We start from the raw sequence: 24,255 nt of genomic DNA on the forward strand, positions 1-24,255 counted from the left end.
TCAGTCCGTATAAAAGCTCAAAAAGAGCCAGCGTGGCGTTATCACAATGATACAGGTACAAATACACCCGGTAAGAGGCTGACACGGCAGGCTACGCTGCCAAGAACCGAGACGGCCGCCCCGCGGCGCCATCGCTCCTGCACCCTGGCTCGCTCGCTCGCGCCCACTCACTCTCGCGCCGGGAGACTCGGGAGGGGGTGTGTTTGGAGCTAGTAACCTTGGTCAAAGGAGTCCTCCGAGGAGTCGCTGAAGGAGGAGCGGGCCTCGACCTCCGGAAGCAGCAAGCAGAACGGCTGCTTCCTGCCCGCCGCCGGCTTGGGCTTCAGGGTCCGCGCGGCTGCCAGGCCCCTCTTGGGCAGCTTGGGGCCTCCGGCCGGCTTGCTGTTCTTGGCCGCCGCGCCACACAGGACAGGAGATGTCCGTCTGGAGCCGGAGGGGCCCTGGGCAGACCACTCGTCCCTCAGGAAGTCTTCCTCCTCCTCTGAGTCCGTATCTGTGGTCAAAGTAGTTTTTAGTAAAGTGAGTCACCGCGGGGAGGGGGCCGCCGTCTGTCTCACTGCGTGGCTGGGAGCGCCCCGGCGCCGGAACAGACAGGACCCCACACCTGCCGGCCCCGGAACAAGCGGCCAGCGCTCTCACCTCCTCTTACCTGGGGAGCCCCCGGCCCTCTCCAGGCTGGCGGCCGCCAGCACCGCCCCCAGCACGGAGGAGGACGTCCCACTTGCAGGAAGGCCTCTCCCCTGGCTGGGGAGGTCACCGCCGGGTCCGTCGGCCCCGCAGGACTGCACCCGGCCCAGGGGAGGGACGAGGCTCAGGAGGAAGGGCTCAGGTAAAGCTCTCCTCCCCGACAGTACCCACTTAGTGCGCGAGCACGCCTGTTCCCAGCACAGCGCTCCCTGAAGCAGGCCAGGGCAGGAGACGGTACGACTCTCCGCACCGGGGAGCCGGTTACCAGCACACTGCCGCCGGCTGCCACAAGTCCCAGCCTCACCGCGGTTCTCAGGCTTCCCAGGGGAGGGTCGCCCAGCTTCCAGGAGGGGACTGTCACGTGGGCACAGTTCCGGCCCCTGCCAACCACCCACTCCGAACACACACTGTTTTCATCCGTCTTACGCTGGGGCTGTCGAGTGCGATTCCACGGGAATCAAGGGCTCCGCGGCCAAAGCCTAATCCCCTAACCCGGTAAAACCTACTCGGGACGCCGAGGACCGGGCGCAGCTACAGCGCTGCCCGCGGTCTCCAAGGCCCAGGGAAGCCGTGGGCGGGGGGTCCCCTCTGGCGGCCGCCTCCAATAACTACGCTTCCCACTCCCACGGAGACCCCGCCTGCGGGTGGCCTGGCAATTCTGGACGAGGCCGAGGCCAAGCCCAGCCAGGCCACTGCCCGACCCCGAGCCACACACCTCCCCCTCCCGTGTGCTCCACCCCAAACTGGGGACGCTCGCAGGTGACAATGAACAACTGGGCTTCCTGCCAAGAGCCGGCAGGCGTGCCCCCCAACCCCCCATCCGCCCCGAGGGAAGAAGTGGGAGAGCAGCCGCGCTCTCCCGGGCCGCCTCCGGCCAGGGCAGCACCCCTCTGCCAGAACACACCCTTGACCTTTGCCGCTGTCGTGGACCTAGACCGCAGGAAAGCCGACAAGAACGAGAGAGGACCTCTCTCCACAGCCAGCTGGCTGGGGCCAGGCCCGGCCCGTGGCCCTCCCCGGTGCCACGTTAACCCACCCCCCTCCTGGAACAACGGAGTCGCAGACAACATAAGAGTTGAGCAGAGTTCGCACACATGCACAAATACCACTACTGTGGACTCGCCGGCTCAGACCACCCCAAGACGGCAGGGACCTCTGGCCTCTAACGGTATCACATGCACGTGGGAGTGGGGGAGGGGGGTGGATCCCTGCATCCCTCCGGCAGGCAGCCAGGCCACACCCAGCACTACACCCCTTCGCAGGACGGAGGGCGCTGCAGCCCTCTGCACAGCCTCCCCCTCGTTCTGAAGCCAGCAGGGGCAGAAAGCGAGGGAAGCCCTTCTGCCTGCCTTCCGCCGCCCAGTCTCGGGAAGTGGCGCGGGTCCTGGGCGGTGCTGCTTGCACCACACCCATCGGAATCGAGGGACTGAAGAAGCTATGTCGTTCCTGCTTGCCCCCTGCTCATCTGAGAACCAGCCCTGGTGCCCCACTAGTCCTAGGCAACCAGACACACACTAAGAAATAAAACAAACCCCAGCAACACCTCCCGTACGGTGCCCCATCTACCTCTCTGCCGACGTGAGCTCGCTGAAAGCTCACAACAGCCCTGCGAGGCAGGCGGTCTCAACTCCCAAGTCCACAACAATCCCAACTTCTTTCCTTAAGGAAGCATGCTTTGCCCTGGTTGGTGTGGCTAAGCAAACCTATGAACCAAACGGTCGCTGGTTCGATTCCCAGTCAGGGCACAGGCCTGGGCTGCGGGCCAGGTCCCCAGTTGGGGACACTTGAGAAGCAACCACACATTCATGTTTCTTGACTCCTCTTTCTCCCTCCCTTCCCCTCTCTTTAAAGATAAACAGGATCTTTTTTAAAAAGCATGCTTTATTATAACATTGAAAGTGGCCGTTTTTACTCTTGACATTGAAACTCCCCAGCCTCCCCCAGTGAACCAGGCAGAGCCAAGCATAACCCAGACTCAGAAACGCAGTCAGTCGCCAACAAAAAGGCCCTCCGCCCCCGCCACAGCCCGAGGCGCCCACAACAGACCCCACTGATGGGCATCAGATGAGGAGGGAGCCCCTCCTGGCCTTCCTGCAGCGGCCACACTCCTAGTCCCTGTGCATCCTGGGCACTAGGTATTCTGCCCACAAGCAGTGACACCCATTACATGTCACACGGCAGATCGAACCACTGAGGCCACGAAGAGCCGCAGGAGCCGACACCAGGCTGCCCGACACGGGAAACCTTGTCCCCAGCTCCCAGCAAAGAAAGGAGCTTCAGTTCACAAACTGAACTCAATCCCAGGGCCGCCAGCTCCGTCCTGGGGCTCCACAGCCCCCTGCGGCCACCGGCGACGATCCCAGGCGGCGCACAGGACACGTCCACCGGGGCTGAAGTCCTGGGCTTGATCCCAGCCCGACGGCCCCGCCCAGCGCGGTCAACCTCGCCCGGCCTCAACATCTACCCTCAAGACCAAAACGGGGGCTGCCAAAAAGGCTGTCACTAAGACAAAGCGAAAGCCTGCCCGTGTAGCTCGCTGCCCAGCGCGGAGAGCGCTCATTGGATGCTCTTACCAACACTTGACCCGAGGGAGGGCCGCCGGGGGCTGGATAGGCGGAACCCTCTCTATGGTCCTCAAGAGTGGCCACTCTAGGCGGGGCCTCCAAAAACTCGGTGGCGCCAAGCCTCCACCCGGACAGTTTCCGACCAAGCGAGCACGAGGGGGCAGGCGGACTTCCGCTCCCGCCACCAATCACCGGCGCCCAGCTAATATGGCCGAGGCAAGTACTTCCGCCCCAGGCGGACCCACTTCCGGCCTGGAGCCGGACCGAGACCGAAGAGAGACTTTCGAGGGCCCGAGACAGAGACACGAAGGAGAGAGGAAAGAGAGAGAGGAGAGAGGGGAGAGAAGCAGCGGCCCGTGGGCAGCGCGGCCTCGGCTACTTACTGTAGGAGTAGCTGCTCACTTCCGAGGCGAACGGGGAGTGGGCCAGCTTGGGCGGGCCTCTGGCCTTGAAGCCCGCCTCCATCTTCCTGGCTTTGGCGGCCCGCTTGTGCTTGCCGTCTCGGGCGGCTTTCAGCGACAGGCCGAGGCCTTTGGCCAGCGCCTTCCGGTCCTTGCCCAGCAGGCTGTCGTAAGGCGTCAAGTACCTGCCGCAGCCCCCGCCCGGCTTGGACTTGCCCCCGGAACTGTCCGCGAACTTGAAGGGGGACTTCAGCTTGTCCTGCTTGGTGAGGGACAGCGCCTTGTCCAGCTTGCTCGCCAGCTGCTCCTGGTCGCTGGCCATCTTCTTCTTCTTAATCTTGAGCTGCAGAGGGAAGGCCCGGGTTAGGTCACTGGGCCAGGCCGGGCAGTGGGGCTCGGCGCGCAAGCTCCGCGAGGCCCGACGCCAGCCCTTCTCCCTGCCTCGGTGGCTCCCGACAAACTGCTCAACTGCTCCTAGCCTCCGTCTGTAAAGGGGGTACCTGTGCACGGGCACCCGAAGGCCGCTCTGCAGATGAACCGAGAGAAGGCACTCAGACCACTTAGCCAACCGCTGTCAGCGCGGCGACAGAGATCGCTGGCACGGATCTCCACCCCGGCCCTCCCGGTGCTGCCTGGTGCCTCCCCGGTAAGCGCTGGGAGTAAACAGTGCTGCCAAGGCCCCGGAGAGGCCAGCTGGACCCAGGGAGGCGGCGGGGGACCGAGATCCAACACCCAGATCAGAGCCCGGCTGATCTGCTTATCTCAGCCACCTCCGGCAGCCGGCGAGGAGGCCTGAATCGGCCCATCCAACCTCGGGGGCCGAGGCTGCCAAGAAAATGCCTGGAACGTGCCTTGGACGCCGAAGCAGAAGGATTAGCGATTCCAAAGATTAAATCGCTGCCTCCCCTCTCGCCGTCGGCTGCAGCCATTTGTGGGGGAAGTGAAATGTGCGGTTTTGAAGCCACTAATGCCCCTCGTTTGAACATTTTATCTCGATTTTCTTTCATCGGTGTGTAACACTTCACCAGGGGAAAAAAGCTGGAATAGTGTCATTTCAGCAACAGAAGTGTGCCTCCCACTTTAAGGGTGTCAAGGGTCCCAGTGTAAAGACTGGGCCGTCCCCTGCCTCTGGGCCCTTTCGGGAGTACTTGCCCCGATGGGCACGGCAACCGAAATAGCCCCTTCACACCCAGCCTCACGAGGAGGGGGGGCAAGGTGTGCCGGTACTTAGAGATGAGGGCGGTAAGTGGGTGATTCCAATGCTCTGCAGAAAGGGAAAATCACGGAGCTGGCTCTCACCCCATTACCTCCGGAGAGTTACAGAGGAAATTACAATGGCACTGAGCCCTGGTTTCCTAGAACTCCAGAATGGCGAGGCTGCTCGTTAAACAACCGCCCTGTTAACAACAGTGCGGCTGCCTTCTCTGTTCAGAAACCTGCAGCCTGTCTTCCCGGCTTCAGCAAAGGGTCCTGCAGCACACACGGGGGGCGTGGCTTTCAGTCTGCGCTCTGCCCGAGGCTGTGTTACTTTGCTGAGAATCTGAGCTCCTGTGGGCCATTGTGTCCCTCCTCCGCACAGTAAGGCAGGCTGGAGGAAGTACGGCAACCATTCCTACAGTTCCCATGCAGCAGCAGGGCCACCAGGCCGGAGAAGGGAGTGTGAGCTCCACACCCCCTCCAGAACTTCGGCCCGAGCCGGCGGCGCACCGGAAGACGGGGTCACTGACCTGACTCATGAAGTCTGTCGGGGCGTCATGCTCGTCCCAAGGCTGGCTCCTCCCCCTAGCTTTCCCGGTCCCCACGGGGGCTTCGTGCTCTTCCTCGGGCCCCTTGTGCCTCTTCCTCATCCCCGCTCCCAGCTCGTAGGCGTCTGACGGCAGTAGGGGCTTGCTGCTCAGCCTGCAACCAGAGGCACCGCTGGTCAGCAACCTGTCCAGGCAGGACCCAAGGGCCCGGGGTCCGCCCCCGGGGCCCTGAACGGCGGGCTCTGGACGTGGAAGCACAGCGGCGCGTCTGGGGAGACGGATCCTGGGACACTACGGTGCTGGGGCTCCGGGACACTCGGAGGGAGGGAGAGCGAGAGTGTAACGGGAAAGAAGGACAGCTCCCCCGAGGCAGCACCCTCTGCTGGCCGCCGACCGCCCCCCGTGGCCCTTCACGCACACGCACACTCGCAGCTCTGCACGGTCAGATGCCTCTCGACCGAGACATGCCAAGAATGAGGATCGGACATGCCAAGGACATCCGCCGGCACGGGAGGGGGACCAAGATCAAGTGCTTCTCTGCAGAACGCCCCGGCCGGTGTGTCCGCAGACCTCGGGGAGTGCGAGCGGCCGGGACGCGGTCCCACCGAGGGCTTCTCTCGGCTCCTCCGAGCTGAACCGCCACCAGTAGCGGTAACAACAGAGCATCTAACCTCCAGCTGGCGTTTCCTGTCTGTCTCCTTCCGCGTGAGTGCTCTCCACCTCAGCCACGGAACAATGCCTTCGTCCTACGTACTGTTTTCCATAGCTGAGGCCTCTGAGGCTTGTGAAAGCACCTGGCCCAAGGCTGCAGCCAGGCCTGGGGCCAGGACTCACAAGCAGGAAGCGCAGCCGCCCCCAGGGCCCGCACTCCCGAGCAGCGTGGCCTGCGTGGTGGGCCCAGCCCAGCTGCCCTCTCCAGCAGCCGCCTCCCCTGGCCCCCGTGGCCGGTGATGGCGCGCTTCCTCCTGTCCACCCTCACCCTTCCCCTCAGTCTGGAACACCCGGGAACTTTGGATGCCAGCTGTGGGGGCCCTCGGGACTGTCTTCTCCTCAGAAGACGTCCGGCAGCCCCACTGACTCGCCCGTGTCTTTTGGAGACGTGCCCTGGCCCCTCTGCCTCCGCAAGCTGAGCACAGGGCCACCTGGCGTCGCCCGCACGGGTGTGGCAGGCTGAGGCGCAGGCCCCCCCTTCCCGCGATGAGCCCCGTTCAGCGCACGCTGCTCCCGACACCCAGGGGAGACCACAGCGCCTCTCCTATCCACGCCCGGCCTGGAGGGGAAGTTCCCATTCCAGCCAGCACCCACGACCTCCAGAGGGGCCACACATAACTTCTGCTGCCACTCAAGGAGCGTGTCCCCCCAGGAGACGGCCCCAGGTCACAGGGAGATGAGCCAGCAGGTCGGGCCAGGTGGACGGGAACGCCACTGTCCTGCACAGAGGGCACCAAGTGTCCAGTGTGGACTGGGAGCCCACCCCGCAGGACGAGGAGCTCAGCGGGCCCTGCATGAGGAGGAGCTCGGGAGCCGGTCCCTCACCACAGAGAAAGCGGGTGTGGCGGGACGGTGCCCAGGAACCTCGCGCCGGGGTCGCCCGCCCGCCGGCCCTGGCTGGGGGAGGCTGCCTGCCTGCTCCGCCTCTCGCCTGGCTCACCCTCCGGGCGCCCTGAGAGCTGCCGAACCGGGTGGGTCGGAGCGCGGGGACTCGAGGTCCCGAGCGCCCAGACACAGGCCCTGCACGGGCCCGTGCTCCGCCCCTCGGAGCTCCGTGCCAGTTCCCGACCCACCGAGGGGCCAGCCTTACTTTCCGCTACTGTTGCGGCTCTTCCCTCTCTTGCGGGGGGGCGACAGGGCGCTCGGGGCGTGGGTCCGTTTCCGCGGCCTGCCAGGGCCTCTGCGTGCCAAGCTTCTATGGGGGTCCTCGCGCCTGTCCCTTAAAAAGAATCACACGCTGGGCTGTGAACGGAGGGCGGAGGGGGCGCGGAGAGGAGACGCACGCCGCGCCACGTCACTCGGGTCCTCGCACACCTCTGCCGGCCTGCCACAGGGGACCTACTGCGCGCCGGCGCCCACAGGGCCGGCGACGGGCGCCCTGCCGGGGCCGGGCCGGGCCGTGGGGTGCGCACTCACTCGGACTCGCGGCGCCTCTGCAGCTTCAGCAGCTCGCGCTGCTTCTCCTTGTAGCGCCGCTGCACCTCGGCCAGCCGCATGCGGAAGTCCAGCTCCACGGCGTCCATGTTCTCCAGGGACGACTTCATGGCGAACATCTGGGGGGGGGGGAGGCGGTGAGGACGCTGAGGCCCACCTGCCCCGCCCGGCGCTGGTCGGCCAGGGGGTGGCGAGGCTCCACGGCCAAGCCCCGGCACCGCCCGGCTCGAATCCCGTCTCTGCCACTCCCAGATGTGGCCCTGCCTGCGCGACAGGGACCCAGGGGCCCACTCTGCCTGCGAGAACTGCTTGGGCCTCGTGGGCCGTCACACGCTCTCTCGCCGGTGGGGGCGCAGAGAGGAAGCCCCTGTCCACGGCCTGCCCCCAGCTGCCCACGGGACACACCTTGACACGCTATCAAAAAGGTAAACTGAGGCTCGGGAAAAAGAAACAGCTGCCCCAGGGCCACCCGGCAAGTCCGTGGCGGGAGCTGGGTTCAGGTCAGGCCCCTCCCACTCAGAAGCCAGCAGCGCCCCAGGCCCGGTGGCACCTGGGGGGCGGGGCTGTCTCCACCCCCACCGCACAGGCCGCGGGCAGGAAGACCCGGGCCGAACACCTCACCCGCTCCTCCTTCTTCTGCATCCAGCTGTACTTCTTGTTGGGGTTCAGCTCCCGCGGGAGCCGCAGGCCCCGGAGCGGGTCGACGAAGGCGCCGTCCAGCACCTCCTTCAGCATGTGGCTGCTGGCGGCCAGCAGGCTCTCCAGGGAGGGCCGCACGGCCGCGCCCCGCTCCGCACCTGCAGACAGGAGGTGGGTGAGCCACCACCTCGCCTGTGCCCCCAGGGGACAGGACCGTCCGGCACTGTGGCCCCCCCCCGAGACCCCGGCGGGGGGGGGGGAGAAAGCAGCCCAGATCGACGTGCATTTTAATTTCGTGTTCTCTCTGTGACACAACACACGGCCAGTCTCCGTGACTGCTCCACGCACCTCCTTCCTCCCGGTGTGTGTGGCCCCGCAGAACCGACACCCTAGTTATGGAGCAGGACCGGGGCCTCTCGGCCTGGGCGCACCTTCCACTTCAGGTGGGCGCCGCCCCACCCTGGGGTGCTGTCCCCGCTCCTCGGCCGTGTCCCTCCTTCACCCACTAGATGTCAGCAGTGCTCGCCGTGAGCCCTGCCCCTGCCCAGGGACAGTCCCTGGCGTGGCCCTCTGTCCAGACGGAAGCTGAGGCAGCCACGTGGTGAACCCGTCAGCTCCCACGGGTGCCGTCGGGGTGACGCGCATGGCCCGCCCTGTGGGGACGCCTGGGGAGCAGACTGCAAGGCCCCGACAGGGTCCGGAGTCGGTGGGCGAGGCCGCTCCAGGGCCGAGGCGGGGCCGAGGCATCGTCACCTCCCTCACCCGCCCACACCCCGTCCTGCTGGGGCTCTCGGGACCGACTGCCCACGGCAGCCTGGACAACTCTGGCGCCAGCTTCTGCAGGTTGACCTGTGCCGCCCCCCCCACCGAATCCACATGTCGAAGTCTGAACCCCAGGGCCTTAGAACGTGACCTTATTTGGGGACAGTCTTGAAAAACGTGATCAAGTTAAAGTGAAATCCTCGTGGTGGCCCTCGTCCGATGTGACTGTGTCCTTGCGAGAGGAGACCAGAACACACAGCCACGCAGAGGGACGGCCACGTGAGGGCGCGGGGAGAAGTCGGCCGTCCACACGCCCCGGAGGGCGGCCTCCGAGAAACCAGCCCTGCCCGCACCCGGGCTCGGGATTCCGGCCTCCGGGACTGGGAGACGCCTGTGGCTCTGCTGAGGCGGAGGTGACCCGGGACCAGAACCCCCGGAGGCCCAGGGTCCGCTGCCGAGGCAGAAGGCCCGCGGGGGGGTGGGCCGGCCCGCCGGCCTACCAGCCACACCCCGACCCCGTCCCCTCTGTGTGGGCGGCCGAGGGGAAGCGGCACCTGCCTGCACCCCGGGCCATTCGCTGCCCAGCTCCGCGGGGAACCAGGAGGGACCCGTGCGCAGTAACCCCGACCCGGCTGCAGGGAAGAGGGGGCCGCCAGGACCCCGGGGGACACCCCCACCTGCAGGTGCTCTTTCCGGCCCCAGAGCTGAGGCCACACCCCCACGCGCAGCAGTGCTGAAAAGGGCGTCTCAGAGGTCGGTGTCCAAACCAGCAAACCAACAGCGATTTCTCCCAAAACCTGCCCCCACCGCTTCCCCAGCTCGAACACAGGCCCAACCCCCGGATGGACCCTCCACAGCCCTGCCCGGCCTGCCCCCAGGGCCTGCCGGCTCCCCCTCAGCCCGCCCCTCCGTCTCCGCCCCGCCCCCACCCCGGGCCCTGGTGGGCCTCGCTGGGGCCCTGTCCCCACCCGGGAGCTTCCCCAGAGTCTCCCCAGAGTCCCCGCAGCCCCGATGACCACCCTGCTTAAGTCTGATCTGACCGCTCCAGCTCCAGACCGTCTGCAGGAGAGAGCCTCCCGGGACGGCCCCCACCCCGCCGACCTCCCCGCCACCGCCCTCCCCGCCCACGCCACTCCAACCGCAGCTGCCTGGCTCCTGTCCCAGCGCGCCAGCGCCAGACACCGTCACCTCAGGGCCTTTGCACATGCTGTTCTTCCGGCCGGAACGGCTTTCCCAGAACCACCTTCCTCCCTCGCCTTCCTCGGGCACCCGCATGGAGAGGGGCTTCCCTGTGCTCTTCCCGGCGTGGGCCCCCACCCCCGACACCGCCAGGCAGCACCGAGGGCCTCAGGAGGCTGCCGGCCCCCGGCCGGGCCCCAGCAGCCAGGCCACGCCGGGGACGCAGTGGGCGCTTCCTGAGTACTTGCCGGATGAGGGCGTGTGTGGCCCCAACAGAAAATGAGGAGAGTGAAAAGGGACAAAAGGGGCAGCAGCCCCCAAACGGGGGGACCCTCCGTCAGCCCCCTTTTCGCCCAGGCACCCCGGGCCTTCTGCGTTCCCCCCGGGGAGGGGAACACGCCTTGGCAGGATCGACAGGGTCTGCTCTGTCCTCTGAAAAACCCGTTTTCTTATCCCGAGTCACGTGAACAAAAGAGAAACGGCCATGAACCTCAGGACGGCAGCCCAGCACGGGCCTGCAGAGGCGGGGAGTCCCCCGTCCCGGCTTCTGGGGAGCCACTGGCCGCAGCCACGGCAAAGCCTGCACACGCGGCGCCTTGCACACGCGGCCTTGCTCCAACCCGGGACCCTGCCCCTGGGAGCACACGGCCGGGAGAAGCCGAGGCTCAGGCCAAAGCCTCTCTTCACGGGAAGACAGCACCGCACTGACAGCAGCAGGAAGGAGAAAAGGGAAGAAAAGGAAAAAGGGGAAAGCCGACAACCCAGGACTCGGCCACGGAAGGCTGGGGCCTCCCACGGCCAGAACACCGGGTAGTCCCTTAAAAAATGTTCTGTTACTTTTCTAGTACACTTTTTACGAGTTTATTATTATTTATTTACTTTTGGAGAGAGAGGGAGGAAGGGAAGAAAAGAGGGAGAGAAACATCGATGTGCAAGAAACATCTCGAGCGCCCCCTACTGGGGGGACTGGCCAGCAACCCAGGCATGTGCCCCGACCGGGAATCGAACCGGCGACCTTTCCATTCACGGGCCGGTGCTTGATCCACTGAGCCACACCAGCCAGGTCAAAAAAAAATCAAGCATTTTAAAAGACACAAATGTCTTCGATCAAAAACAGACAGTGTCTTAAGAAAACCGAAACACGGGGAGCGAAGCGTGTCCTGCGTGAAAAGGGCAGGCTACACGGCACCATTTACAACGTGGGCTTCACCTCGGAAACGTGCGCGGAAGCAGCTCCAGAGGAGACGCCCCAGACACTGGCCACACTGTCGCTGACTCCTCCGCAGCTGTCGCGGGCCCTCTCCCCCCGGCTGGCCGGGCCGCCGGCACAGGGTGGCAAGGCGGCGTCCAGCCCACAGCCCCTTCACACATTTCTTGGAGCACCCCGACGTCTCTGTGTGCAGCACCACGGATTGTGTGCCCAGCCCCGATTTCAGTGCCCCTTCTGCAGACAGCACCCCACTTCCTTGGAGGCCCCCCCCATCCTCAGGAAGTGACACCCCATCAAGGGTGGGTAGGGCATGAGCAGTCTGGTCCATCCCCTCCCCTAGGCTGTGGGGTTTGCTTTTGCACAAAGCACGAACCCCAGAGAGCCAACGAGAATGAACTATGGCATCTTTGCTAGAGCTACCAGAAGCCCATGGGCCTGGGATAAGTATGGGGGGGACAAGTGTTTCCTTTCTTCCCCCCATTAAGAACAGTGCACCCCCCTTGAACGAGGCCAACAGAGAGAAGAGTGGAGCATGAGGACAGAAAGGGAGGGGGACGAGGGTGGGGGGAAAGGAAATGCCTGATGACTGGTCTGAGCGCCTGGATCCAGCCAGACCTGAAACTGTAGCCTGCCTGCTGCTGCCGCTGCTGCACTTGGTCCTGCAAGCCAATAAATCACCCACCTTTTCCTAAGCCAGTAAAAATGCATTTCTGTCCCTCACAACCCGAAGAATCCTGCTCATACAAAACTCACCACAGGAACAAGGAGCAACTGCACCACTAAGCAGCCCCACAAACTGGCCGAACAACGCGGGAGTCCACAGCACACTCCCCGAGCACTTGCAGAAGGGTGTTGAGTGTGTTTTACCGCCATTGTTAGGAAATTACGTGAGTAAACCACGTCCTGAGTGTTTTAAAAAATTTTAAACGTTATTAAAGAAATTCTTTTTTGCCTTGGTGGGTGTGGCTCTGGACTGAGTGCCAGCCTAGGAACCAAAAGGTCACTGGTTCAACTCCCAGTCAGGGCACATGCCTGAGTCACGCAGACCAGGTTCCCGGTGGGGTATGTGCAACAGGCAACCACACATGATGTTTCTCTCCTTCTCTTTCTCCCTCCCTTCCCCTCTGTCTAAAAATAATACATAAAATGTTAAAACAAGTTTTCTTAGGACCAGACTCGCACGGCCCCACCACCCAGCGCAGCTCACCTCCCAGCTCCTGGCTCCTCTTCTCCAGCTCCAGCTCGGCGATCTCGCTCAGCAGGGTGATGCCCTGCAGGAAGCTCTGCTCCAGGACCAGGCTCTGCGCGGCCTCCAGCGGCTCCAGGGCCTGGGCTCCGGCGCCCGGGGAGGGCAAAGTCCTGGCCTGGGGCAGCTCCGCAGCCGCCGCCAGGGCGTTCATGCCGGCCAGCGGGTCCTCCAGGCCGGGCGGGAACTGGTCGGAGCCCTCCTCTTCCAGGAAGCAGGCGCTGCTGGGCGCGGGCCCGGCCTCCTGGGCCTCCGGGCCCTCCCCCGGGGGCACGTCCACGTCTCCCAGCTCCAGGCTGGGCCGGGGCTCGCTCGCCGTCCCCGGCGCCGGGGCCTCCTCCGGCACCGCCTCCGCCACGGCCGCGGCCGCGGGCACCTCCACGGGCACCTCCACGGGCTCCTCCTTAGCTTCCACCAGCGTCTCCGGGGTCAGCCGCCCCCCGGAGTCCGGGGCAGCTATGCAGGGCACCAGCCGGCCCGGCGAGTCCGCCGGCGCTTCCGCCCTCTCAGCGAAGTCCAGGCGCCCGGAGGGCTCCTCGTCCCCCTGCCTGCCGGCGCCCAGCACCGGAACCTCCGGCAGGCCGCCCCCGCAGCCGCCCGCGGGGCTCGGGGCCACCATGGCTTCCTCGGGGCGCAGCGCCAGCGGGGACCCCAGGGGGGGCAGCTCCGCGGCGCCTTCGTCCACGTCCTCCACCTCCGCCTTCACCTCCCGCTCCACCAGCGGCGGCTCGTCCGGGCCCTCCCGCAGTGGCTCGGGGATCTTGGAGGGCGACAGGCGGAGGGGCTTGTCTTCGGGCGAGAGCGCCAGGCGCTCGGGGCCGTCGGCCGGCAGCGGCACGTCGGGGGCCAGGCCGTCGGCGTCGGCGGCCGCCGTGGGCTGCAGCAGGAACGGGTAGGGCCTCCCATAGTGCGGCGGCAGCGGCGGAAACGGGTACCTGGGCGGGATGTCTGCCGGGGACACTGAGGGTCAGCGAGGCCCCTGCTCCCGCCCCGTCTGCCGTCCCCGGGTCCCCACCGACGCCCGCCCGCCCACCAGCGGGATGGGCCAGGGGCCAGGGGCCCCCTCTCTGCTCTCCAGGGTCTCGTCCACACAGCATCGGAGGGACCCCGGGGGACAACGGGCCACCTCCTGTCCCCACGGGTCTTCAACCTCACAGGCAGGAGCCGCCGTTGGCGGTTCCTCTAACTCCTCCCGCCCAGCTCCCAGGGTGAGGCCAGCCCAGGAGCAAAGGCCTCTTCAGACCCCACAGGGTCTCACCCAGCCCGTGCGCCTCTGCCTCCTCTCCCCAAGAATCGCCTGCCCCACCCCCTGAAGGCAGACCGGGCACCAAGCTGTTCAACAGCTGACAGCACACAACGCTGCTTCCCCACTTTCCCACTCTGAACACCCACGGGGCGGCAGAGGCCCGGCTCCCGGTGGTGCTCCAAGTCCCCCCTCCCCCCAGGAGCTGCCAAGTGGCAGGTGCTTCACGAGAATCAGACGGGGCGGAGGGCGGGGGGCGGGGGCGGGGGCGGGGGACAGGACAGATGCACAGAGCGGAGAGCGGCCCCCAGGGCCAGGCATGTGCTCAGTGCTGGACATCAGCACGGCACTGAACCTCCCCAGAGAGGGGCAGCTACTTGCCCAAGACCACGCAGCATCCTGGCTGCAGAACCTGAAGTCACACTCAAGGGGTCCCCCGGAGCAGCCCACCCTCCCAGCCACCAGGGAGGAGGACCATTAAGCCTCAGGGCCCCTGCGTGCCACCCACTGCACGTCCCCCCTGACTCGGGCCAGGGAAGAGTGCATGCATGGCGCAGGGGGTGGGCCCAGAGCCCAGAACGGGGGAGGGGGGGGTCCCTGTAGTGCTGCTACCTACGGTGCCACCGTAGCACCAACCACACGCCAGGCCATGCGTCCCGCGGTCTCTCTGCTCAGCGCTGGGCAGAGCCCCTCTGAAGCAGACCTGGAGTCCCGCCCACCTCCCCGGCTCGGCCACCGCGGAGGGGCTCCCGAGTGCGCTCCAGAGGGCGCAGCAGGGGCCCCCAGAGACGGAGGGCCCGGACCGTTAAACGAGAGCGCCCAGGCGGGGAGAGGCTGAAGGGCCGCATGCAGCCCCCGGGCCTCAGCCGCGCTCCTACCTGAGAACAAGGCCTGGAAGGGGCTGGTGGCCTCCTTCTCCAGCTCCAGGTCCTTCTTCTCTACCACGTTCTCAGGCGCCTCCTCCTTGCGGGTGATGCCCGGCGTGGGCGGCGGGGAGGCGGGCGGCGGGCTGGTGGGGTGCGAGCTGGGAGTGGCGGGGTAGGAGTAGGCGGGCGGCGGCTTGGCCACATCCTCCAGCTTCTGGATGACCTTGGCCTTCAGGGCAGGCACGGGGGAAGCACGGGGAGACGGCGGTGGGCTCACGGCCTTGCCGTAGGTGCCCGTGGGGCCAGTGGCCAGGCCAGGGGGCTTCCGAGGCAGCAGCCCGGGGCCCGAGGCGGCGAGGCTGGCCTTGCCCGGGGTCTCCAGGCTCCGCTTGCTGACTTTCTCCTCCATCTCCGCCCGCTGCTCCTGGGCCTTCAGCCGCTCCTGCTGGGGAAGGGGGCCGGCAGGCGGGGTCAGCACAGTGGCAGCACAAGCCACCCCATCCCCAAGCACCCCCCAGCTCCCAGAGAACCCCAGGCAGGGTCCGGGCGCAGGTGGGCCGCCCCCCACCCCCGCAGCCTGAGGCAGACACTCTGCCGCTGCAGGCGTGGAACAAGCACAGCTCCTGAGAGAACCCCAGCAAGCAGCGCAGCGGGGGGGCCCCCGGTCCAGACTCTGGCCCTGCTGAGACCCTCCGAGGTGGGGGGCTGGGAGGACCAGGGCAGAGGCGAGGCCCCTGAGGTGAAGGGGCCGCCCCGCCCCGGGGACCTGCCCGGCACTCGGATGGCCACCAGCACGGAGAACTCACTACCTGCTGAGCGCGCCCCTGCTTCTCACACTCGGGTGTCCAAACCCCTCAAGGCGGGCAGGGGGCCCCCTCCTGTCTTTGGTGACTTTTGAGGAGCCAGAAGGGACAGGGCTCAAGGGCAGCCAGTGCTTGCCACGGCCAGGCGGCCCACACACCGGGAGAGTCGCTCTGAGCCACAGCCGCGCACGAGCGTTCACGCTCACTGCACAGCCCTGACCGCACAGGGGTGACTAGCGCCTTCCTCTTGTAGGGGAGGGGACCTGGAGCCCAGAGAGGTGAGGCCACTGGCACAGCACACAGCCAGGTGCGAGCGCGCTAAGGCTCCAAGCCGGGGCGCCACCTGCTGCGTGCGCCCCTCAGCTGACTCCTCCCGAGCGGCTGCTGCCCGGGGAGGGGGGACAAGACCGGGCAGAGGGCAGGCGTCCATGCCTTTCAGGAGGCAGGGGGGCAGTGGGCCTTGGGGAGCCCACCACACGGGGGGACACCCCGAGTCTCCTATCTGAGGGGATTAGGCGACGTGGACGCAAGAGGCCAACCCCAGCCTCAGAGAGCAGCCCGGGCCGTTGAGTAGCCGGCCAGGACGGGCTGGGCTCAGGGCCCGGCAGGAGCCCGCTGGGACCCTTTCACTGCCCATCCACACCTCCCCCGTTCACAGGACCCCCTCTCCTGCCTCTGTCTCCCCACTGCTCCCTGCGCCCCAGCCCTGCCGAGCTCTGTCCGCCTCGGGGCCTCACTCACACAGCGCCCTCTGCCAGGAGGACTCCTCCGGGTCTCCAGGTCAATGTCGCCTCCTCCACGAAGCCCTCCCTGGTCGCCAGCCTCTCTCACCTTTCCTGCCCCACAGCCCTGACCTTTCTGGAGTTTCGGCTCTGTGGGCCCCGCCGGCAACAGGAGGAGGGGACGCGACCGCCCCTACGCCCGGCCCCCCCAACATGACGGCCCCCCCCCCCACCAACTCACCACCAGCTGGGCGCTCCTCTGCAGCTCCAGGGCCTGCGCGGCCTGCTGCTGCAGGTACAGGAGCTCCTGCTGCCGCAGGAAGTGCTGCTGGGAGAAGAGCTGCAGCTGCTGCGCGTGGTGCAGGGAGCTGCGGCCCGGCGGGTACAGGGCCGGCCAGAGCGGCGGCACGGCGGCCCGCTCCATCAGCTCCGCTGGGGGGACACAGACCGTGAGCTGCACCCAGCGCCGCCCGCCGCCCCGCCGCCGTGCAGACGGGGAGGGCTGAGCCGGCGAGGGCGCTTGCACGGGGGCGGGGGGGGGGTCCCGCCACACCCGACCTGGGACGCCCCCGAGCCTCCCAGGCGCAGCGAGCCAACCTGGAGGCTCCCAACTCCTCCCCCCACTCCTCCCTGCAGAGCGGGTTCTGAGGGATGGGGGCACCTGGGGGGGGGGTCCATGCTCCCCCCCAGGGTGGCCTTGCTTTGGTTCTCCACGAGGTTTCCGGGTAGGAGCAGCTCGTCACAAGGACCCCTGTGGGTCTGTCATGCGTGGGCAGCACGGGCAGACATCACAAGCCCTATCTGAGCCCCCGGCTGCCTGCCGTCTGTTCTGCTGGGTGGGCCCCATCCCACTCCCCCTCCCACTCCCCCTCCTCCTCCTCCCCCGCAAGAGGCCCTCCGCCGCCACTTACCGAAGTGAGGCAGGTGATCGCTGGGGATGACCACCAGCTGGCCCGACTGGGGGTCCCTGACAAACTGGTAGGCTGACGGCAGGGAGCCCCCCAGGCTGGGCGGGAAGGCGGGGGCCATACCCTGGTGCAGAGAGGGGGGGCCCAAGCCTAGGAGAGACCCAGGCCCGAGTCAGCCACGGGGACCCCGGGCCAGGCCCCTCCCCAGCCCACCCCTCAGGCCCCCACCTCTGGGGCCATGCAGGAAAGCGAGGGGTGAGGGCTGGCTGGCCGCATCGTGGACACCCACGGCTGCCCACCCGGGCTCCCCACAAACAGGCTCACAGCGGAGGACCCACGGGCCGGGGCTACCGTGACCCCCCTCCTCGGACGTGTGCGGACTGAAGTGTGAGCAGAGAAAGCAGGGCCCCGCTGAGGGAGAAGCCCCCCACTCACCGTAGGGGTGCCCGGCGAGCCACATGGGCGCGCTGCCCGAGCGGGGCAGCCAGGGGTGAGTGGCCAGGTGGGCCGCAGGGTCGGCGGACCAGCGCCCGGAGCCCGCCAGCGCCGGGCCCCCGGTCACCATGAGATTGGGGTTCAGGCCGTTGGCAGCACAGCTGGCGGGGTGCAGCCGGGCCAGGTCAGCCAGCTCCTTGCTTTCTCTGGAAGGACACAGAGGTGTCAGCAGTGGCCCGGACAGCCCTGGGGACCCTGCCCCAAGTGACCAGTGGACACTGGGCCGCCAGGAGGACAACACTGCACCCAGACCGCAGAGAGTGCTCAGAGTCAAAGAAGGACCCCAGGGCCACCCCCAGGAGAGGAGCTTGGGGGGCCCAGCAGGGTCCTCGACCAGGGCCAGGGGCCTGGGCCAGGCTGGCGCCCACTCTCAGCACTGTGGCCCCAGTGGCCAAGAGGCCACACCCATTGAGAGTCGCCCCAGTCACCCACACGGCGGAGGGGCTCCCGGACCAGCAGGCCCCGCCGCCGCCCCCGCCCCCGCCCCCGCCCCCCACAGCCCTCACCTGAGCAGCTTCTCCTGGTCCCGGTCCAGCCGCGCCCCCAGCAGCCGCTCCTCCCGGTGCCGGGCCCGCTCGTCCCCGCAGTCCTCGTCGGCCCGGCCGTGCCCTGCAGCAGGAGGCGGGCAGGCGGTGAGCCCCAGCGCACGGCCCCCCCGGAGCCCCCCACGTCTGGGCAGCCCCTCTCCCCTGGAAGGCCTGCCCTCGGGGGGCACCGACGCCTCCGAGCCCCACCAGGCGGCCTCTACCGACCACGCGGTAGCGTGACGTGAGGCCGCGCGGGGTTCACGGGCACGCCTCACTACCTCAGCGTCACCGAGGCGCGTTCGGGGCGGAGGTGGGGCCGGGAGGTCAAGGTGGAGGGAAACCACGGCCCAAAACAGGGGCCGCCGGTCAGAGGCACAGAGCCCGGTCACCGGCGATCAGCGGCCACACTGAGGTCCCCACACAGTTCTGTCTGTTGCAGACACGCGGCTGATCTTTCAGGAACCACGACAGGAAAGTAAAACCAGGGAGCACTGCACTCGTGGGGTGAGTGGGAGCTGCGCCACCTGGCCCTCGCGTCCCTGCCCCGGGGTTCCCCCACCCGGGGCCGGTTCTGCTGCACCTTCTGAGCTCCCTGCTCTCCCCTCAAAAAAAAGCTCAGAAGGTAGGTCCCCAGGTCCAGCTTGGCCCATGCAGGTGGGGAGGGTCAAGGAGAGGCGGGAGTCCGAGGGCCGCCTTCTGCCGGCCCGGCCCTCCACACAGCCGGCCAGAGACCAGTGGGGGCAGCAGCCCTGGCCCCCGGTCCCAGCAGGGGGCTGAGACTTGTCATCTCGGCGGAGCAGTCTTCTGTGGAGACTAAACACTACTTGTCTCGGCGTCAGTCTCCCGGGGCTGGGGTCCTCCCACCCACTCGGGCCGCTGTGGGTGGCAGGCGGGCACTAGCCCAGGACCCGCCCACAGCGCACACCCCCTCATCCTCAGGATCCCGCAAACCTCGGGCAGCCGCGGCCCCCAGACCCTGCCGTCTCGGGGGTGCGCACGGGTGGGAAGCGGCCAGAACCTCAGGCAGCCGGGTGTCACTGCTGCACTGCACAAGCTCCCCACCGGGGGCCTCAGGGGCAGGGGTCCCCTCTGCACTGCTGCGTCTCCCCCACCATCTCTACCTTCCTGCAGCCCCAGACCGGGACCTCACGCAGACCAGGACCCCCAGGAGGGGCCGCAGGAACGTGGGAACCCGCCCACTCTGAGCCAAGGGGGGGAGCCGGGAGAGGACCCTGCGGCACGCCCCCCAGACCTCCGGACAGACCGCCCCGCAGACCGAGCATGCACGGGGACAGGCAGGCAGCCGAGCCCTGGGGAGAAGGCGTGTTCCTGGAGGCAGCTGGCCCCCTGGGGGGCTGGCCTGCAGGTTCTGAGGTTCTGGGAAGTTCCCAGCCCAGGCGACGGGGAGAGCAGAGTGAGTTTCAGCACAGAAGAGCAGGGGCATGGGCAGGCAGGGCGGACGGCTGTGCCTGTCTCTCCGCCTTCCCGACTCGCCCTGGCCGCCTGCGAAGGCACTCGGCTCGCAGCCCAGGGTCAGCAGAGGCGCTGAGAGAGCCCTCCGTCTCAAAGTGAGGTCGCCACAGTGTCCCCAGCACCGTGAGGCGGCCGAGGGAGGAAGCACAGGGAACGACAGACTGGCGGCGAGAGGCAGTGCCACCCGGCGGGGTGCTCACGGCCCGGGGCGCCTCGGCCTCCAGCACCGTCGCAGTCCCTGCGCCCCCAGTTTCCCCACAGACACGGCGTCCTGATGGGGTCACTTCACGGCGGTGTCCCGACAGGGCGGCCAGCACACGGGGCTGACTGTGCTCATCCGCGGGCACTGGGTGCTGCCGTTGGGGCCTCCAGGTGCCGATCACACCGCCCCTGAGCCCACCCGGGGCCCAAGGCCCCCTGAGGCCAGACCGGACCCTGTGAGAGCCCTCGGGCTTTCCTCCGGAAGGGTCATAGACACACGGGCAGGCAGATCCACTCGTGAAGCACCTACTACGAGCCCGCCTGCCCCCCTGGCACCAAGGAAGGAGGCAGCCCTGGCGACTGCCACGAGGTCAACGTGAGGAACAGGGCCCAGGGGGCCAAGGCCTCTTCCTCAAGGTCACGCAGCTGCGAGAGGCAGAGCCCGGCTGTGAACCCCCAACAGGCCGAGGGCTTGAGCCACCGAGGAGGAGGGAGAGGCCCGGAGACCTGGAGCCGGCGGCAGCCCACCTGGCTGGGGTGCCCCGACTCCTCCCCTCCCTCCGAGGCCCAGGCTGGGGAGAGGCCACCGCGGTGTCTGAGAGTTTGGTCTAAGCGGAGAAAGGACACGGCCGACTGTCAGCAGCGACAGGAAGAGGCAGCTTCAGACAACAGGCCCCCGAAGGTCTCACCCCGAGCCCGGGGCCCCTCCTTCCGCCCCCACACTCTTGCACAGACTCCCGTCACACACACTCGCACACTCGAGTCCCCACGGACACGGGCCCCTTGGGCGCGGCCAGGCACTCGAGGCTCCGGGATGCGTCCTGAGGACCGGGAACCCCAAAAGGGGTGCCACACCGGAGCATCCTTTAGGGTAAAGGACACAAAGAGGATGTGCCTCCCGGAAGGGCCCCCGGCCCCGAACCTCCGACCGGCGTGGGAAGGCGTGCCTACCACTCGGCCACGGGCTGTGCCCACTCCTTCAATCCCAGAGTAGGGCAGGGCCTGGGGCGCAGCCCCTCAGGGCCAGAGGGTGGGGCTCCCCAGGCTGGAGGAACAGGGGCTCCCCAAGGAACCATGGGCCCCGCCAGGCCCGCTGTGAACACTCCCTAATACAGCTCGCTCTGATGCACCCAGGCCGGGGCCCACCCGCCGCAGACGGGCAGGGCCGGTGTGAGGCTCCGGGCAGCCGGGGGTGGGGGGCCCAGGGCTCCCACGGGACGGCAGAGCTGAGACCGTGGGTCCAGGAGGCAGCAGCGACAGTACACAGCGGTGGCCGCTCCCCGTGGACCAAGGGTGAGCCCTGGTATCAGCTAGGGTGGTCACAGGACGGCCAGAACCGGGCAGGGACGGAGACCCAGGAGCGTGCACCCGAGATGCCCACGTGGCCTGGAGGTCAGGTCTGGGAGTGCGGGACGGCAGCTGTGCAGGGGCCGCAGACCGGGGCCGCGGGCCCGGGCCGGCCCGGGCGACTCCCAGTCCCAAAAGAAGTGCCACAGAGAGCAGCTCTTGGAAATCCCGGGAAAGGACTCCCACCGCACAACCCGCAGGGCACCCAGCGAAGCTCTGGAGACCCGCCCGCCCGCCTGGTTCCAGGGACGCACCCGGCCTCACGGGAACCACGGGAAACACAGCGCCCTGGCGGGGGTGCTCCGCAGGCAGTGCATCCTGCCGACATGCCGAGGTGGGGGCTCTGACCCCCGTCAGGGCGGGACGAGAACCGACTAATGAACGCCTGAGTGGGCGGGACGACCCACCAGCGCTCCTCTCCCTCGCTCAAGTCCACAAGTCGAAAAATAACAAAAAGTAAACACACCACGCGTCTCTACCGCACTTAGCGACTCCTCTAACGACGTTAAAACGCAATTCTGCGGCGTCCGAAGGGAGACGGACGCTGTTCAGGGGCACGTAGCCACCTAAGAAGTCATTCAGGTCCCAACTCTGAGGCCCACGGGGACACCGAGACCCACCCGTCACACCCAGTCACCCTCTCCTTCCCCAGACACCCACCAGCGCCAGGCCCCACGCCGGGGACCGGGGACACCGACCTCGTTAAGGCACGGTCCCCGCCCTCAGGGACTTCGAACGGAAGGCTTCAAACTGGCCTCCTCCTAGGACCCTCTCCTCACAAGCTGACGCAAGACACCACGAAGGCAAACGCGGGGAGATATCCGACCCTGCGTGCGGGACGCAGAAACCACCCAAGCAGGAGCGACCGCGGTGCCCGCGGGGGGGGGGGCGGGCGGCGCCCGGAGGAGCACTCAAGGCCGGCCGCACAAACAGTGGTCCTTACAGGTGAGCAGACGCGGCGCCCCGCCACCCGGGGGGAAGGCGGGGCCCACGCGCGCCAGGGCTGCTGCAGGCGCAAAGCAGCCAGTCGCGCGGGGAAACGAACCCCGGGAAAGACCTCCAGCGTTCAGGGGGTTCACCTTTCTCCCCTTCTGCATTTCACAGTCGTCTCTACGCGCCCGAGGGAAAGAGCAATACACTTTAAACAGCAGCTGCAGCCCTCGCCTCCGCCCCCAACAGAAAACCAATGGCACCGGGAGGCAGGGAGTTCAAAGACGGGAGGGGTGGGGTCCGGGACTCACCTTTGACGTTGCCCAGCGACAGGGAGCGCTCCTGGTCTGCCAGCCCCGCCCCCAGCCGGCCGCTGCCACCGCTGTCCTTCTGCCGGGCCACGGCCACCGCGATGCCCACGGGCGGGTGCCGCACCTCCGCCTCGCCCTGGGCCCCGGAGCCCTCGCGACCGAAAGCCTTGGCGCTCTCGGGCCTTTCCGGGTCCCGCTTCAGCTGCCGGCCCCCCGCAGGGGCGGGGCCCCCAGGGTGCGGGAGGCGGGCCTGGGAGCGCGGGGCGCCCGCGGCAGTGGGGGCGGGCTCGGGCTTCATGGTGCCCAGGCCTCCGAAAGGGCTCTTCTTGCCGCAGCCGCCCGCGCGCACCGGCCCGGCCTCGCGAGCGAAGCTGCCGCTGTACTTGATGAGGCTCTGCATGGCGGAGCCCTCGCCGGGGCCGTGGGCGGCGGCGTGCAGGTCGGGGCTGGGCCTGGCGCAGGTGGGGGCGGCGCGGGGCAGCGTGCTCCCAGGGTCCAGGTACGCTTTCTTGGAAGCGGAGGCCTCCTCCTCCGCGCGGCTGGCGTGGTGGTGCTGTGCGGCCAGCACCGCCATCTGCGTGGTGGCGAAGTTGCCCAGTTCGAAAGGTTTCCACTTGTGCTCGGGACCCGCGGGCGGCGGTGGCCGCGTGGACTCCAGGCCGAAGAGCTTGGCAGCCTGCTGGGCGGCCGCGGGCCCGCGGGGGTTGCGCTCGCAGGGACGCGGCTCCGCCTCGGGCTTAAGCAGCTCCTTGGCGGGGAGGTAGGCCCGGGGGTCCGGGGAGGCGCGCGCGGCCCGTGTCGGTGGGGCCTCGGCCGGTGGCGGCCGCTTGAGGGAGCGGATCACGGAGTTTTTCTCGCGGAGGCCCTCGGGCCGGTCCGGAGGCGGCCGCGGGGACCCGGGCGGGGCCTGTAGGACGCCAGGCCTGGCCGCCTCGCGCTCCCGGGCCCGGGCGTCCCGCGCCTGCGACGCGATCTGGATGGGCCCCGGGCGCTCGTCGAAGGCCTCCACGGAAGGCACGAAGGTGGGCGCCACCACGCGGTGCTCGCGGCCCGGCTCGCGCGCGGCCGCCGCGGGGAAGATGGTGTAGACGCCGGCGGGGCCCGGCTGCGAAGCGAAGGTGCCGGCGGAGCCGGCTGGGGGCGCGGGCGGGCCCTTCCCGGGGGGCAAAGGCGGCAGGGGGGAGGGGCAGGGGCAGGGCCCCGGCAGCAGTGCGTCCGCGCGCCGCAGCCGCGTGCTCTCGTCCTGACGCGTCGCGTCCTTGGCGCCGCGGGCCGCCTCCGCCATCAGCGAGGGGAGCCCCGCGTCCCCCGCACCGTTGCAGAGGCCGTGAGCAGACGGCAGCGGCGGGTTCTTGCTCTTGGAGTCGGCGGTGGGCACGCCCGGCGCCCGAGGCGGCCCCGGCTCGGCGAGGAAAGGCGACAGGCGCTCTGCGAGGCGCAGGTGCCCGCCGCGATCCTGGCGGCCCTCCGCCCGCGCCTCCTGGGTCAGGTCCACCACGCCGCGCGGCCCAGCGGCCTCCTCCCGGGCCCGCGGGTCCTTCTTGCCAAACAGCGGGGGCGGCTCCCCACCGCGGCCTGCCCGCTCCTTGGCTGGGCCTTCCCGAGAGGAGCCTTTGGCGGGGGCGCCCGAGGAGTGGCCGCCTGGAGTCCTGGAGGAGGGTGCCTGGGAGTGCAGGGCGCCCGGAGCCCCTGGGGCGGGCAGGTAGAAGCCGTCTGAGGAGAAGGAGATGCCCAGGGTGAGCAGGCGGCCCCTCTGCCCCACCAAGGCTAGAGGTGGCTGGCCCCTGAGGGGTCCCGAGGGGTGCCCTGCCCCCCCGCAGACTAAGGAGGGCCGTGCACAGTGCAGCCCCT

General features: G+C 68.1%; 1 protein-coding gene across 5 annotated transcripts in view; it reads right to left on the reverse strand.

Annotated features, from left to right (window-relative positions):
• The window catches only part of TNRC18 (trinucleotide repeat containing 18), a 75,409-nt gene that overhangs the window by 26,329 nt on the left and 24,825 nt on the right, over positions 1 to 24,255 (reverse strand). For 3 of the 5 annotated variants that reach the window (XM_045824263.1, XM_045824247.1, XM_045824279.1), the window contains 13 exons: positions 22,405 to 24,117; positions 18,122 to 18,224; positions 17,556 to 17,761; positions 17,124 to 17,270; positions 16,454 to 16,644; positions 14,700 to 15,132; positions 12,540 to 13,526; positions 8,164 to 8,339; positions 7,525 to 7,661; positions 7,199 to 7,327; positions 5,380 to 5,551; positions 3,635 to 3,995; positions 218 to 493 (listed from right to left, as the gene is read on the reverse strand). In XM_045824263.1, the coding sequence (XP_045680219.1) occupies positions 218 to 493; positions 3,635 to 3,995; positions 5,380 to 5,551; positions 7,199 to 7,327; positions 7,525 to 7,661; positions 8,164 to 8,339; positions 12,540 to 13,526; positions 14,700 to 15,132; positions 16,454 to 16,644; positions 17,124 to 17,270; positions 17,556 to 17,761; positions 18,122 to 18,224; positions 22,405 to 24,117 (5,031 nt within the window). The remainder of the gene's footprint in view (positions 1 to 217; positions 494 to 3,634; positions 3,996 to 5,379; positions 5,552 to 7,198; positions 7,328 to 7,524; positions 7,662 to 8,163; positions 8,340 to 12,539; positions 13,527 to 14,699; positions 15,133 to 16,453; positions 16,645 to 17,123; positions 17,271 to 17,555; positions 17,762 to 18,121; positions 18,225 to 22,404; positions 24,118 to 24,255) is intronic. The other 2 variants (XM_045824254.1, XM_045824272.1) reach the window with 2 other exon arrangements.

Source organism: Phyllostomus hastatus, unplaced genomic scaffold (assembly GCF_019186645.2).
Source record: "Phyllostomus hastatus isolate PE091 unplaced genomic scaffold, TTU_PhHast_1.1 phas_contig_150, whole genome shotgun sequence".
Classification (NCBI taxonomy): Eukaryota; Metazoa; Chordata; class Mammalia; order Chiroptera; family Phyllostomidae; genus Phyllostomus; species Phyllostomus hastatus.